The following is a 17,500-nucleotide window of genomic DNA, read 5'->3' on the forward strand; positions in this document are numbered from 1 at the left end:
CATCAATATTAAATTTGAGACTTTTTATGAAGAATTGGTCTGTTATTTTGACATTATTGTTAACGTTATTATTAACGCTTGCATGTTTTTGTAAAATGAGATTAGTGTGTATATGTTAAAATCAAAAAACAACGAAGGGTTTGTAAATAGGGGTCTAACAATTAGTTTTGTCAATTCTATTCGTAATTTGATGTTGGGAATTCGATTTAGGGCCGGTATTAGTTTATTTGGAAAGATATGATCCGAAACGATTCATTGAGTTGAAATCAATTCAGACATTTCTTGGCCAAAAATAAATCAGTGTGTCTATGAAATAAATACTGTATCAGAATCGAGTGATGCTGTCTTGCCTCCCCCCTTCCCACTCCTCCCCCTGCGTTCCTTCCCGCAAGTCTTGCATGCACCGCACAAAAATCCTAGGTTTGCGTCCTCGGCAATGCTGACCGCAAAGCTCTGATTGGTCTGCTTTTGAAGAGGAGGGTCCCTGAAAACAGGAGAGCAGACTTTGTGCTTCAAACGCACAAAGTATTGTAAGAAAAAAAAGTAACACTGATTAAACATTTGCATGCAAACTGATATTGTGTACTTAATCTTGGTGCGCTATAAAAATAAATACTAAAAGTGTCACTTTTATGTTATAATTTTATGCAAGTGGCTCGTCTCGTGGAATACAATCGGACCACATGTATCTGCAGCGATCACTTTGTAAACTGTTTGAACATTTGATTTGTTGAGAAGCTTTCTGTGATGCAGTTGAGTTTATTCTGTACTATATTAGTAGTGCTTGATAGCAGAACTAAACATAAATAAAGGACAATAGATCACATTAGTTTTTTTATTTTGTGGTTGCTATGCCTAAATATAACTGCATAGACCTGGTTGTGTAAACAAACTAACGTCTGGTTAAGTTTTAGTAATAAAGTAGTAAGTGTAGTAAAGGTCCACTGTGGCATCTTTTTCGGTCTCATCAAAATTAATGACTTGCTGCGATACATAGCCTCCTTTGCTAATCATTTCTGATCAAACAAAGTGATCCCTAACCCCAGATTTCCACTGAATGCGGGCCGGTCGCGGATTGGCACAAGAGCACCTCCGTATTCTTTCTGTTTTCATTTGCGTCAATGTGTCAATTTTCACTGCCCGCGGAACATCACAGACGTGCTGTTGCCGTTCTGCAATCCAGCGCTAAATATACGCAGAGCTTCTATTTTTTCAGGATGCCGCATCAAACCAGTTCATTAAATCTACTGTAGGACAGGACGTCATGCACAAACACAAAATATAGTATCCGGTTTACTTTTAAAATAAAATACCTCCTCTTCAAGGTGGATCGTATTTTACACTTTCAAAGGTCCTAATGGGTGGCGACGGACATGAAGTCAACTTGTCAAAGGTCTTCAGACTAAATTTCATCTTGTTGACACAAATGGATAGCTAAATGGGGATGCAAAATAAAAGTATGAATGAATTAACCGTCCATATGCCAAGACACGGTTCGCACAGAGGATCGTAAACTGTAAAGGTTGCAAATAGAGGCGTTTGTAAATCGAAGTTCCTTTGTATATGTACTATTAAAGTACTGAACATTTTTTAAATGAATTTATTGCAATCAATTTAGCAAAAAATGCATGTTATCCTTCAACCTATTCCACAAACTACTAAAAACTTGATTACCGCGCCTTTTGATCGTTTGTCCTCTTCTCTTTCCTATTCAGTGCCTGATCATTGGCGGTGGCCCTTGTGGTCTGCGGACAGCCATCGAGCTTGCCCTGTTGGGCTGTAAGGTGGTCGTAATAGAAAAGAGAGACTCGTTCTCCAGAAACAATGTGCTTCATCTCTGGCCCTTCACCATTGAAGATCTCAGAGGCCTCGGGGCCAAGAAGTTCTATGGCAAATTCTGTGCTGGTACTATCGACCATATCAGTAAGTTCACACCTGCACGACACAATATTGTTCAATATTTGAAGTTTGAGTTTTTTTCAAAGCTCATGTTTTGATATACACTGATAAAAACATGTGGGACATATACATGTGCGCGTCTTAACAGTGTATTTTGATTCCTCTAATAACGGTAGGGGTAACACTGCTAATTGTACTGTACATGAAAATACTTGTATAATTTTTTACATCATATTAGCACATTACCTACAACCAGGAACTACTGTATATGCTGTACTGTATGTACACAAGACACACATTGTCAGTAAGATCAATTATTCAGATACGCTGTGAAACATCGTGACCAAAAAAAAATTGCTCTCTTCAAAGTTGTCTTACATTTCTCTCATCTATATTTTACATTGTTTAATTGCTTACTGCAAGACTGAAACCTGTAGATATTTTTTTCCTACAGCTTAATTAACAGCCGTTTGCTTGCTCAGTCAGTGTCTTTTTTTGTGATATGTGCTGTGTTCTATTGGTGGTGCTTCTCCATCCTTACAAATAGTCTTACGTTGAAGCTGATCTCCGATGTACATCAGTCCCTGACATCAGATCCTCTCTGACTTATGTCATGAACCAAGGTCTCATTGCGAAGTTTGTCGCCCTGCACCAGCATTGTTAGAATATATACATAGAATGATTTGATCCCTTGCAAATTTTTTTAAGTTTTCCCACTTACAAAGACATAAATAGTCCATATTTATTTATGTTGAGTTTATTTAAACCAACAGAATATCAAAAAACAATTCAGCATCAACATGTTTGTTTCTGAGTTGGAGAGGGGGTTATCGCCGATTCCGTGGTGTGCCTTGGAACGAGTGGTACCTACCACTATGTGCTGTAAAGAGACTGGTTGGGACAAGTGGCACAGTTGTGGTACCTATTAACTTTGAAAGGACCTTACTATTTCTTTGAAAATACTAACCAGCTCCTCCCGTGCATTTACGGGCTGATCCCGTACCTTACTTAGAACCATCCTTACTTAACGAGATTAGGTCCTGCACGATGTTTCAGAGTGAGGGCAATTTCATGATCTCTTGTATTACTGTGGTTTGATTTGCCAATTGTGGCGTCTTTCTCACTAAGCTTTTGCGGAGGGTCTTGCAGCCCACTGCAATCTTGTGCAGGTCTTCAAGATTGCCCCTAAGATTTTTTTTTTTGTCTATTCAATGGTCTTGCCCATGACAATGGAGAGATTTGAAGTGAAGGTTTATTTCATCCATTTAACAAATTAAGATTAGGAATACCTTTCCTAAAGGGACATGACTCCTTTGTGTTCCTCATGGTCATATGACAGGTCTGAGGAGGTCAGAAATATTGCTGGTTGGTATATGTGAGCAAATATTACAGTATGTGTATTTCCCTTGATCAAATACAAATACACGTGTAACCCTTATGTAATGTTTTATGGTTATATTCTTTTGTTGTCAGTTAAGATAAACATACCATACAATTTACGGAATGTTTACGTCTTTGTAATGGGCTACACCTACAAAATTAGTAGATAATCAGATAATTCTTTCCCCCATTATTCACAAATCACTGAGCACTACAGTAGCTGTTGGTCATAACATTAGGTGTATTTTAATAAGATTACACAAAAAACTACAGTGCTTATTTGTCTATTTTTAGACCGATCTGAGGAATATTTTATTATTATGGTGGAATTTTATTTCTAATATGTTATTCATGCATATGTTTTCTTTGGGCAGCATTGCTCAGGTGGTAGAGTGGTTGTATCCCAACCTGATTGTTACATATTTGATTCTCAGTCCCCCTGTAACCATGTCGAAGTATCCTTGAGCAAGATACTGAAACCCAAGTTGCTCCTACTGAGTCATCAGTAGGTAAATGTGGTAATATTGGTTCAAAGGTAAATCAATAAGATCTAGGGGTGTAACGGTACACAAAAATTTTGGTTTGGTACGTACCTCGGTTTAGAGGTCACGGTTCGGTTCATTTTCGGTACAGTAAGAAAACAACCAAATATAAATGTTTTGGTTATTTATTTACCAAATTTGTAAACAATGGCTTTAACCTTTTAACATTGGGAACACTATAATAATTCTGCCCACGTTAATCCACATTAAACTGCCTCAAGTTGTTGCTTTGATTAAATAAAATGAAAAAACCTTTCTTCTACATATAAAAAGTGCAACATTAAACATTTTCAAGTCAACTTATCATGCTTAATTTATTACAGCATTTGGGAAGCCTGTAGTTGACTTTTATTATGTAAATGTTATATTTTTATCAACACGTGATAGCAGGGAACCTGCCATTCAAAACTGGGCTGCTACATTACTAATGATTAATGTAACTATAGCTGAAAAAATAGTACAATAGCAATAGGAGAGACTATTCATTCCTGAACACCATGGAGTTCAATGAAATAACAGACAGACAGGGCTTTGCTACCCCTAACAGACACACGCACACACACACGCGCACACACAGCAAAATGAGCTAACGTTACGCTAAAAGCTAATTAGCCTTCACTTCAAGCCAGAACAGCGAATGAGCTGAGTGGCAGCTTAAGTTTTTAGAAGGTCAACGGGCTCATAGTGATATTTGTAATAGTTGTGACTTTATAATTTGGGGAGAGTACGCTGTCCCCTGCTCCCCTGCTAAACGAATACCTGCTCGACGCTGAAGCATTGACTACATAGCTCTGAATACGCACTGCTGATTGGCTGTTACATCGCTCTGAATACGCACTGCTGATTGGCTTTGTATGTAACCAATCAGATGGTTGTGTGGGTGGTACAATGCTTGCTGCTGAGACAGACAGGAAGCAGAGCAGCTTGTGAAGACGTGTGCCGAACCGAAACCCCCGTACAGAAACGGTTCAATACAAATACACGTACCGTTACACCCCTAATAAAATGCATTTCTCCTTTTGACATTTCAAGCTCTAAATGCCTCTGTTGGTAAGTTAATAATATTCCATGTTATATTTACAAACACATGATGCACATCTATGTAACAACATAATTGTCTGCAAATTTAATGTAACTTCGATGTGTGGACTCACTAGTTGAAACCTGGCTAATATATTTATTCAAACTGTGTTTTTGGCCTTACAGTTGTGTTTTTGTATACATTACTTACAGTAAGTTATTTTATTACTCCCAGGTATCCGTCAGCTCCAGCTGATGCTGCTGAAAGTTTGTCTTATTCTGGGGGTCGAGGTTCATGTTGGTGTGGAATTCATCAAGCTTTTAGAACCGTCGGAAAATCAGGCTGATAACAGTAAGTTTGTGTGACAGAGTTTCTCCCACCACAAGTGCCTGCATATTTGTGCTATATACGGATCCCCATGCACAACATATATTGTGATAATGTGCAAGAACTTTCCAAGGCAGTTGCTTTGAGTACTAATTGTAAAGTGTTCATAAAATGAGGTTTTGCTATTATTCATAAGCTTTTGTTTCATTTTCACCAAAGTCAGTCAAACATTTGTCAACTATTAACCCCAATATGTTTTCATTCTATTTACAAATACTGTTGTACTCATGAATGTAGAGGAGTTGTTGGGCAAACATTCATTGACTAAAACACATGCATATGTGTAGCGTCCCAAACTGTATAGTGTAACAATCACATAGCAGACTGTGTAACAATATAACAACCACTCCTCCAAAATTACATTTCACAAAGACCAAAGTTTTCAAAGTAATTCATGAAATTGGGGGGAAAAAGTTGTGTATTTTTTTTTTTTTTTGTGTGTGTGTTTTTGAAGTATGTATTATTATGGTTATCTTAATAACTAGATAAAATGTACAATATGCCATCATCATAATGCATGAAATAGTCATACAGTGGTCTCTCAACTGCATAGTGCCCCATTTAAAGGGGAACTGCACATTTTTGGAACATTTCATGTATTTGACAATTATTAAGAAACACATTGCGACTATTTTTTTTTTTTTTTTTAATGCATTCTAATTCGTAAAAAACAAATAAAACGCAGCAGAACCAATTGAAGGTCCTTTATTCAGCCCATAAAACCTAATAAAAACATCAAAAAAGCGACAATAATACTTCATTAAGCGACAATAATACTTCCTTTGCATTTCGTGATTTGAATATTAACCAAGTATTAGTGATGTTGTTATAAGCGGTAACGCAGACAAACTATTTATGGCGGCGCCGTGGTCACTAGTGTGTGTGCCATTGTTTACATCAACTGGTAAGGTGATTTCTTTCACGAGGAAAGTTCATTCTAGATCATATAAATCATGCCTCTCACCTGCACAAAAGGACCAAGACGTATTCCTACAAGCTAGTACACTTTGACAGCCAATTCAGACCCGGAAATGGCAAGAACTACACGAAAAGATGCTTGGTCCCACCACCCTTTTCTTTGTGAGGATTATAAGTCATTTTTAGACTTTCTAGAATGGGAATAAAACAATATTCTATCAGTCAGCATCTTAATGACAGCAGATATTGCACAGTTAGTGATGTTTTGTTATGACTGTAGGCTCTCATGAAGTCCGCAGTGAGTAGAAATCAGTGATGTAGTGGGGGGAAAAAAGCAAATGTGATGAAATTAATTTGGAATTTAATGTTAATGATATGATCAAAATACATAAATATTAAATGTTGTTAATTTGCCCGTTAATATGTTACATATATACTACCAGCATGTTTATAAAACCTTAATGGAGGTGTTTGTATGTTTTTCAAGGGCTTTTATTGGCAGGAGAGAGCGATTCTCATAAGTTCCTCTGTAAACTGACTTTTGATCCCATTTATTTAATATTCAGAATGCATTAAAATAAAAAATGTTAACACATTCTACAAATCCTGTTTCCATATGAGTTGGGAAATTGTGTTAGATGTAAATATAAGCGTAATACAAAGATTTGCAAATCCTTTTCAACCCATATTCAATTGAATGCACTACAAAGACAAGATAAGAGCATGTTCACCACTGTGTTACATCACCTTTTCTTTTAACAACACTCAATAAACATTTGGGAATTGAAGAAACTAATTGTTGAAGCTTTGAAAGTGAAATTCTTTCCCATTCTTGTCTTATGTAAAGCTTCAGTCGTTCAACAATTAGTCTGTCTCCGCTGTCGTATTTTACGCTTCATAATGCGCCACATATTTTCGATGGGAGACAGGTCTGGACTGCAGGCGGGCCAGGAAAGTACCCGCACTCTTTTTTTACGAAGCCACGCTGTTGTAACACATGCTGAATGTGGCTTGGCATTGTCTTGCTGAAATAAGCAGGGGCGTCCATGAAAAAAAACGCGCTCAGATGGCAGCATATGATGTTCCAAAACCTGTATGTACCTTTCAGCATTAATAGTGCCTTCACAGATGTGTAAGTTACCCATGCCTTGGGCACTAATGCACCCCCATACCATCACAGATGCTGGCTTTTGAACTTTGCGTCAATAACAGTCTGGATGGTTCGCTTCCCCTTTGGTCCGGATCACATGATGTCGAATAATTCCAAAAACAATTTTATATGTGGACTCGTCAGACCACAGAACACTTTTCGTCTTTGCATCAGTCCATCTTGGATGATCTTGGGCCCAGAGAAGCCGGCGACGTTTCTGGATGTTGTTGATAAATGGCTTTCGCTTTGCATAGTAGAGCTATAACTACAGATGTAGCGTCAAACTGTATTTAGTGACAGTGGTTTTCTGAAGTGTTCCTGAGCCCATGTGGTGATATCCTTTAGAGATTGATGTCGGTTTTTGATACAGTGACGTCTGAGGGATCGAAGTTCACGGCCATTCATTGTTGGTTTTCGGCCATGTCTGAACCTTTTGATGATATTATGGACCATAGATGTTGAAATCCCTAAATTTCTTGCAATTGCACTTTGAGAAACATTGTTCTTAAACTGTTTGACTATTTGCTCACGCAGTTGTGAACAAAGGGGTGTACCTCGCTCCATCCTTTCTTGTGAAAGAGTGAGCATTTTTTGGGAAGCTGTTTTTATACCCAATCATGGCACCCACTTGTTCCCAATAAGTGTTTGATGGGCATTCTTCAACTTTATCAGTATTTATTGCCACCTTTCCCAACTTCTTTGTCACGTGTTGCTGGCATCAAATTCTAAAGTTAATGATTATTTGCACAAAAAAAATGTTTATCAGTTTGAACATGAAATATGTTGTCTTTGTAGCATATTCAACTGAATATGGGTTGAAAATGATTTGCAAATCATTGTATTCCGTTTATATTTACATTTAACACAATTCCCCAACTCATATGGAAACGAGGTTTGTAACTCGTAAACAAAAGTCCAAACAATAGGCAGAATTCCAAAAAGGTGGAAGCTGTCCCTCTGAATTGTTACGCTTTAAGTTGCAAGCAAAAATATGAAATAAAAGCATCCCTGCCATTACAGGGCTGTACGGTGCGTCAAATTTACACAAAAATGTGCCTAAAATAGACCATCCAACTTTAAAAAAATTTTTAAAATGTAGCACATGTGCAAATAGGGATTTTAACCCTTTCATTGCATTTTGTTCCTAAAATAAATGTATCCAAATTTGATCAAACTACAGTAAAATGTTCACCCATCTATATAGCCTGTTTGACATAAACTTAAAACCATAACCAAATGGTCAAGTGATTGACGCAAAAGCGTCACTGATCACTGAGAGCTGTACAGTATGTGTCCCTCCCTCTTGCTCCATGCACAGAGGGGCGGGGTTCAGTTTCCCAACTACGGAAGAAACAAGACTTTGGTTTGTGGAACTGTTCAGTAAAAAACGTTTTTTTTCCACCCCCTTTAAAATTTGACACAAACTGCACTAACCCCTAGTAACTACAAAGTTTGGAGGAAATATTGAACTACTGCTAACATAGTTTAGGGTTGTTCCGTGTTTCATTTTAGTGCCAGTAAGCAAACAGGTTACAAACTCTCCGAATTTTGTTGCTGAAGTATGCATTAAAATATTGTATTCTTTTGTCAAAATTATGAGGGACACATGGTAGACAATAGATGGAATATTTATCGACTTGTTAATTTACTGTTAATATTTGTTTACTTTCTGTTTTAACATGTTCTATCTACATTTTTGTTCAAATGCAATAATCACTTCCTCTTCTGTTTGGATACTTTACATAAGCTTTGAGTGGAATGACAAATTTTGATATCAATCCAATACCAAGTACTTACAGGGCCATACATTGATCATAATTATAGTTATCCTGTATCCAGGAACATATTTCCAGAGTTTATAAACAATCAAAAATATTTTTTTGATTAAAGAAAATATCAATGTAATCATTGTAGTATTGACTATATGCAGGTCTTGTACTTGGTATCATTACAGTCTATGTCTGTAGATCCGTCCATGGCATTTGTTTACATTATCGAGCGCTAGCTTGTTCTTAGCGGTAAGCTATTTTATCCTCCTACGGTATATAGTGAAGCATGTTTAGCTATTTCTCGTCCTGCAGGGAGGATACGTGTAAGAAACATAGTTTATACTTTATTACTACCGGTATATCATACAACCCTAGTTTGGAGTTAAGAGGTCCGTCGCTGAACCAGTTAAGCTCGTAAGTTGAGATACCACTGTGTGTTAAATGTTATCCTTATGAGATTTATCAAACAGATTTGCTCTGCTCCTCTTTAGGTCGTAGTTGGAGAGCAGACATCTGTCCCTCAAACCACTCAATCTCTGGCTTTGACTTCGATGTGGTGATTGGAGCTGATGGACGCAAAAACACATTAGACGGTAAAGTAGAAAGAAAAAATGGTTTAATTGTAATATAGATAAAGAATGTAAAGAAACATTCACAAAAACAATCGATAAATGTTCCAGATTAATTTGTATTGGATTGATAAAAATAAGTATCTGTTCCCCTTAACCAGCAAGCATTGCCCATGAAGTGCATATATTGTATTAGTCTCAACTTGCTATGTGGAAAAAATACATCTGTCATACAACCAATCACTTCCATTCCAACATCTTCCCCACCACCAAAGTCAAAGGGCCTCTGGAACAAGATTGTAAACTTGCAATAGACAGAAATTGACTCAAAGTCCATTGGCAAGCGACTTGGTGAGAAAGACAGGGTTTTTCGATGGAATAATTCAGAAAAAGCGCCCTTTGCTCTGGAGTGCCATGCAAGATTTCATCCTGTGGTGTAAGCATCATTCTGAGAAAGGTGAGAGATTTGACACAGGTACATGGAAGGAGGTTGTTAATGATCTTTAGGTGGCAGGGACCACAAACCTAAAGGACAAACCTGGCAACACTTTCTGCAGTATCTTCAAGATCCCCCTGCTCAAAAAGACACATCTGAATGCTGAGTGATGTAGAGAAGATATCTACTCACATGAACACATGACCAAATGTCTTAAAGACAAGCACTGGTTATTTATTCTTTATCAGGACTGAAAATCTTGGGAGGAAGCCAATCAAAACATCACACTTAATTTGACCTTACCAAATGCTTAGACATTTTTATTTTGCCGAGATACAAGAATCAAAACCTAAATATACAAACTAAATGGAAGTATGTATTTGATTTTCATACATGAATCACAAAAATAAATCATATCCTTTTAGCAAGAAACTTGGTGATAAAGAGACCGCTACCGGATAACAGTCAATCACCCTTGCTTTGGAGCTCCATGCAAGATCTCACCTTGTGGGGAAAGGATGATTTTGAGAAAGATGAAGGATCACCCCATAATTACATAGGAGATTTTTTTATAATCTCAATGGAGTTGGGAGCAAACTCACGAGAATACTTTTGATAACCCACTTTGCTGTAATGGATTGAGATCTTGCAGTGACTGCATGGCCCCCTTGCTCAAAAAGGCAGATTATTAAGGCCCATCTAAAGTGTGTCAGTAGTACACTTGAATGATTCAGAGAAGGTTAAAGATAATTTAATATGATCAGATGATCAACTCTACTCACCATGTTTTGAGGCAGAGAAATTCAGAATATGACCCAAAGAACACCATCTTTATGGTTAAACATGGTGGTGGAATCATTCTGTTTTGTAAAGACTTGCTTTTTCACAAATATTTTTTTTGACTTTTTATAGGTTTTGGCCGCAAGGAGTTTCGAGGAAAGCTTGCCATTGCCATTACTGCTAACTTTGTTAACAGGAACACTACAGCAGAGGCCAAAGTAGAGGAAATCAGTGGAGTTGCCTTCATCTTCAACCAGAAGTTCTTCCTGGAACTCAAAGAGGAAACAGGTACATTAGCAAATTATAGCACAGGGGTGCCCATTACGTCGATCGTGAGCTACTGGTCGATCGCGGAAGGTGTGTCAGTTGATTGCCAGCTAGGCATTAAATATGTAGTCCTAAAAATTAAAATCATAAATATTTACTATGTCACTTTTTTTCGCTTGATTGACATTCGCTGCACTAGAGGATCTTGTGCGATGACGCTGGGTGCTGCGAGCTCAGTATTAAGAAAAAAAAAGACTGACGGGAAGGCGAGAGACACTTTTTTTTTTTTTTTCAACAGACTCTCGCGACAGACATGCTGTCAAAAGCCATAAGACTGACCGCACGTTTCCTGTCTTCACTATTAAATTGCTGCGCCATCCTGCCTGTATTAAAAAAATAAGAGAGGGACGGCGTGGGGCAGTGGAAGAGTGTCCGTGCGCAACCCGAGGGTCCCTGGTTCAAACCCAACCTAGTACCAACATCGTCACGTCCGTTGTGTCCTGAGCAGACACTTCACCCTTGCTCCTGATGGGTGCTGGTTAACGCCTTGCATGGCAGCTCCCTCCATCAGTGTGTGAATGTGTGTGTGAATGGGTAAATGTGGAAGTAGTGTCAAAGCGCTTTGAGTACCTTGAAGGTAGAAAAGCGCTATACAAGTACAACCCATTTATCATTTAATTTATTAAGAGTCTCAGAAAGCTCGCACACACAAACTAGCAAACTGTGGAGTTTGCCGTCAATGTATTTTTTGTCAGGTGTTTAAAAACAGATATGGAAGTTGGGCAAATAAGATGCCAAAAACAAGCACTTCCATGTGGTATGGACAGAAAGGAGGACTTTTTTTCACCTCCCCAATGTAAATTTGAAAATGTGGAAGTTATCAGCACTACTGTCAACCCTGTCTGATTCCAATCAACGATAGTCATCAGAATCAGGCATTACACCAACTAAAATTGTTGTCTTCATGAAAAAAAGGAATATATATATATATGTTATGATTATGGGTATCGTTTCAGTTTATTTCAAACATTCATACAATTACAACATAATACGTATGTACAGTATATATAACATGTTAACTTAGAGTTCTTGTATATCAGGGTCTTGTTCATGAGTTAGGGAAGAATAGAACGCGAGATCGACAGACGGATTGGTGCAACGTCTACAGTGATGCAGTCAGTGCACCCGTCTGTTTTGGTGAAGATGGAGCTGAGCCAGAAAGCAAAACTTTCGATTTACAGGTCGGTCTACGTTCCTACCCTCACCTATGGTCATGAACTTTGGGTAATGACCGAAAGGAGAAAGTCGCAAATAAATATTTGAAGATTTGGTATATCACCTTGACTTGGTAATTTGAAAAGTATCTTGCCTGCTAAACAAGTGTGGGTACCCCTGTTATAGCACCTATGGATCCTCAATGTATGTTTTTCTGAAAAGTTAATTTGATTAGGTGTTAGTCTTGTCTGTATATTGTGCAGTGGTCTGCATTTTTAATCATGTCACTTCTTCCGTGTCTTTCTCTGCTTACGTTTTTAGGAATTGACTTGGAGAATATAGTTTACTACAAAGACAACACCCACTACTTTGTCATGACTGCAAAGAAACAAAGTTTGCTGTACAAAGGGGTTATTATTAATGTAAGTAATGACTGCAAACGCTGCTTGTTTGACATTTGAGTCGATTTTCTAATTTTAGTACAGTGTCATTTCTGTTTACTGTACAAAGAATGGCATTTCAGCATAAGTTTTCTCAGGTATGTAAAAATTAGGGTTGCACAAAAAAGCCCAGACAAATCCGAATCACTGTTCATTTATCACAATTTTAAATCGATTTATAATTTTAAAACATAAAAAAAAAAAAACTCAATGCAACTAGGAGTTTGTGTAGCCTGTAACCTGTTTTGAAAAAGTTTCCTTAAAATTAATTTACCAAATAATACATTGCAAGAATCGTTTTGAATTGGGAATCGTGTTTGATTGAAAATCGATTCCGAATTAAATCGTTACCCCAAGAATCAGATCGAATCGTTAGGTGCTCAAAGATTCACACCCTGGGTAAAAATGTCTAAACTCTTCTGCACTATATTCTTCCTCCATCCATCATTCTGTTTAAGTCACAGGTCTTTAACTTAGGTCATTATTATCCTAAATGCCATTTTATAATATTTCTTAGTCTTGAATGATTGAGCACAAACATATTCCTGTGGTAACAAGTTTAAACAACATACAATTGTTTCCTGAATGACTCAGAGGGATATCGCTTCCTTCACGCAGGGCGACATGTTTAAACTCATCACTCATGACTGTTGTCCTGCTAACTCAGAATTTTTTTGCTGCTGATCTGCAATGCATGAGATAAAAGCAAATAAACACAAAACTGCTTCCTGATGGTAAACCATTGCACGCTTGCAACTTTAAAGGCTATGGTAATCATTACCGAGCATGTTTCCTGTTATTATCCCTTGGAAACCAAACTTTTTATTTGTAGTTGCCATGGATTGGATAACCTTTATTCAGTCAGCAAGATTAATTACAATCTGCAACTTGCTCAGCTATAACGGAGATCAACATTCTATTTGCATTACTTGGATCAACAATATATTTGGTCATAAAATGACCAAAATTCCCTTGAAATATTAGACATGAAGTTTCTTTTTCTGTACTTGAAGTTTCTGCTTGTTTGTTTTGGATCCAGGATCATGTAGAAACAGAGCGTCTACTGAGCAGTGACAATGTAAACCAGGAAGCATTGCTCTCCTATGCCCGTGAGGCAGCTGACTTTGGCACAAATTACCAGCTACCATCACTGGACTATGCCATCAACCACTATGGGCAGCCAGACGTTGCAATGTTTGACTTCACCAGTATGTATGCCTCAGAGAATGCTGCCTTGATCAGGGAGAAACATGGACATCATTTACTGGTTGCACTGGTGGGAGATAGTTTGCTTGAGGTACAGTATATATCGAGTGGAAAAGAGTGGTCCATTGATTTGTGTGTGCTTGGTAAAAGTTATATGCTCTTTACTTGCAGCCCTTCTGGCCAATGGGCACAGGTTGTGCTCGGGGTTTTCTGGCAGCGTTTGACACAGCTTGGATGGTGAGGGGCTTTGCGCAAGGCAAGAACCCTCTGGAGATACTGGCTGAGAGGTTTGTGTGTGAGAATTTTTCCAACTCGAAGAAATAAGATCTCTGATGAACAGGGGCGTTTCTATGTTTGGCCCATGCGTTTTAAGGCATACCCAAACAATCGTACTCACTCATTCATTCCCCACTGCCGGTGTCAAACTGTGCAGTCCATTTTTGCTAAAGTGATGATGTACTGAAAATCTTGATGGATTCTTCTTAGTTATGTCAGTTAAAGAGGAACTGCACTTTTTTCATTTTATTTTGCCTATCGTGCAAAATCCTTATAAGAGACAAGAACACAAGTTTTGTTTTTGTTTTTTTGCATTCTAACCTGTTATGCTGCAAATGGAACTGGTGCTTTACAGAGAGTAAATGTGACAATGAAAAAGAAGGATTACCTCCAAATTCTTCAGGACAACCTAAAATCATCAGCCCGGAGGTTGGGTCTTGGGCGCAGTTGGGTGTTCAAACAGGACCATGACCCCAAAGAAACGTCAAAAGTGGTAAAAGAATGGCTAAATCAGACTAGAATTAAGGTTTTGTAATGGCCTTCCCAAAGTCCTGACTTAAACGTGTGGGCAATGCTGAAGAAACAAGTCCATGTCCAAAAAACAACAAATTTAGCTGAACTGCACCAATTTTGTCAAGAGAAGTGGTCATAAATTCATCCAGAAGCTTGCCAGAAGCTTGTGGATGGCTACCAAAAGCGCCTTATTGCAGTGAAACTTGCCAAGGGACATGTAACCAAATATTAATATTGCTTTATGTATACTTTTGACCCAGCAGATTTGGTCACATTTTCAGTAGACCCATAATAAATTCATAAAAGAACCAACCTTCATGAATTTTTTTGTGACCAACAAGTATGTCCTCCAATCACTATCACAAAAAAATAAGAGTTGTAGAAATGATCAGAAACTCAAAACAGCATTGACATTATGTTCTTTACAAGTGTATGTAAACGTTTGACCACAACTGTGTATATTTATAAATATGTGTGATATGTTAAAGCTCGGCGATATGGCAAAAAAAAATTATCCGATCTCGATTTAATATCAGAGTTCTTTTTTTTTTTTTTTTTTAATTAAAGTCGGATTGTCCCGTGCAGGATTATAGAGAGTACCTTTGCATCCATACTGTTGACTATTGAAGTTTCTTCTAAAATAACATATCTGCCATGTTTGATCGAGTTAATATATGCTCACAACTGTCATGTTGTCTATATATATGTCTTCACGAGGTGCAATGGTACAGGTATTCCACGCAACGGTCTGTACCTCGGTTTTAGGTGCCACAGTTTTGCTTCTTGTTTGGTACATTTTGTAGGAGTAAAGACAACTTTTTTTTCCTCTCAAAGTTCTTTTGTAATTGTATAGTATGTGTCACTGTGGCTTGTGCAGCCCTTTGAGACACTTGTGATTAGGGTCTGTATAACTAAATGTGGATTGATTGATTGATTGATTTTGCTTGTCATCAAAAATGCATTCTACAGGAAACAGTATCAGTAGTATACTAAAAGATTTTTACTTCAAGTTAACATTTTCTTTAATTACTTGTATACATCAGTGCTTCTCAACAGTGTTTTGGCAAACGGCAAGCGGTGAACCAGATTGTGGAGTTTTTTTTTAAATCTCAAATACTGTTGCAAATATTGAATACAATTACATTAAAGTGCAGTTTGAATTTTAGGTACTGTAAAATAATGTGTACCAACACATAAAACAAGTTTAATTATTATTTCAGGAACAGAATGTTTTTTTTTTTAATCAAACTCAAAAAAGATTTGAACACATAGGGTCTATATGCAGTCTATGTTATATCCGAGGAGTTCAATCTTTGCAGACAAAAAAAAAAAAGTCTGATTTAAATGTTGAGATATAAATAAGCCTTATTCTGTATAAATTAGTGGGTGTGTTTATTCTTGGTCGGGATTAATAAAAGACTTCTATAAGGGCCTGCTAGTCCGCATTTAGGACAGGATTAATGGTGCGCTGCTACAGATAGTGAAACTAAAGCCTATCACTGAAGCTGCTACGCCTTCTAAATGTTCCAACTTCTATGCTAGTGTTAGTCATATTTCTTTATTATTCTGGGCTGCCCTTCCAACTGTGTAAGGGGAAGAGGCACAACGCTGAATGAACATTAATTACGTCGCGACGAGCCTGACTTCTACGCGGAAGTGACAAGCGGTCGCGCACATACATGGACTCAAACACTTGAACAAAAACACACGCACATGTACACGGACATAACAGGATCACGGTCAATAAAGGTGGATTGTATGTATATATACATATATGTAGATATGTGTGTGTATATATACACGCACATGTGTGTGTGTGTGTATGTATATATATATATATATATATATATATATATATATATATACCCCGTTTCCATATGAGTTGGGAAATTGTGTTAGATGTAAATATAAACGGAATACAATGATTTGCAAATCCTTTTCAACACATATTCAGTTGAATGCACTACAAAGACAAGATATTTGATGTCCAAACTCATAAACATTTTTTATTTTTTTTGCAAATAATATTTAACTTCGAATTTCATGGCTGCAACACGTGCCAAAGTAGTTGGGAAAGGGCATGTTTACCACTGTATTACATCACATTTTCTTTTAATGACACTCAATAAACGTTTGGGAACTGAGGAAACTAATTGTTGAAGCTTTGAAAGTGGAATTCTTTCCCATTCTTGTTTTATGTAGAGCTTTAGTCGTTCAACAGTCCGGGGTCTACGCTGTCGTATTTTACGCTTCATAATGCGCCACACATTTTCGATGGGAGACAGGTCTGGACTGCAGGCGGGCCATGAAAGTGACCGCACTCTTTTACTACAAAACCACGCTGTTGTAACATGTGGCTTGGCATTGTCTTGCTGAAATAAGCAGGGGCGTCCATAATAACGTTGCTTGGATGACAACATATGTTGCTCCAAAACCTGTATGGACCACTCAGCATTAATGGTGGCTTCCCAGATGTGTAAGTTACCCATGCCTTGGGCACTAATACACCACCATACCATCACAGATGCTGGCTTTTGAAATTTGCTCCTATAACAATCCGGATGGTTATTTTCCTCTTTGTTCTGGAGGACACCATGTCCACAGTTTCCAAATATAATTTGAAATCTGGACTCGTAGGCCACAGAACACCTTTCCACTTTACATCAGTCCATCCTAGATGAGCTCGGGCCCATCTAAGGTTTTGTTGATAAATGAGTTTTTCTTTGCATAGC

At 37.7% G+C, this 17,500-nt stretch overlaps 1 protein-coding gene across 6 annotated transcripts in view; it reads left to right on the forward strand.

Moving 5' to 3' along the window:
* mical2b (microtubule associated monooxygenase, calponin and LIM domain containing 2b) overlaps nt 1-17,500 on the forward strand; it is a 107,985-nt gene that overhangs the window by 31,173 nt on the left and 59,312 nt on the right. For all 6 annotated transcript variants that reach the window (XM_061917373.1, XM_061917375.1, XM_061917376.1 and 3 more), the window contains exons 3-9: nt 1,716-1,923; nt 5,077-5,193; nt 9,558-9,659; nt 10,984-11,139; nt 12,655-12,755; nt 13,813-14,070; nt 14,151-14,266. In XM_061917373.1, coding sequence (XP_061773357.1) covers nt 1,716-1,923; nt 5,077-5,193; nt 9,558-9,659; nt 10,984-11,139; nt 12,655-12,755; nt 13,813-14,070; nt 14,151-14,266 — 1,058 coding nt within the window. The remainder of the gene's footprint in view (nt 1-1,715; nt 1,924-5,076; nt 5,194-9,557; nt 9,660-10,983; nt 11,140-12,654; nt 12,756-13,812; nt 14,071-14,150; nt 14,267-17,500) is intronic.

Source organism: Nerophis ophidion, linkage group LG12 (assembly GCF_033978795.1).
Source record: "Nerophis ophidion isolate RoL-2023_Sa linkage group LG12, RoL_Noph_v1.0, whole genome shotgun sequence".
NCBI lineage: Eukaryota > Metazoa > Chordata > Actinopteri > Syngnathiformes > Syngnathidae > Nerophis > Nerophis ophidion.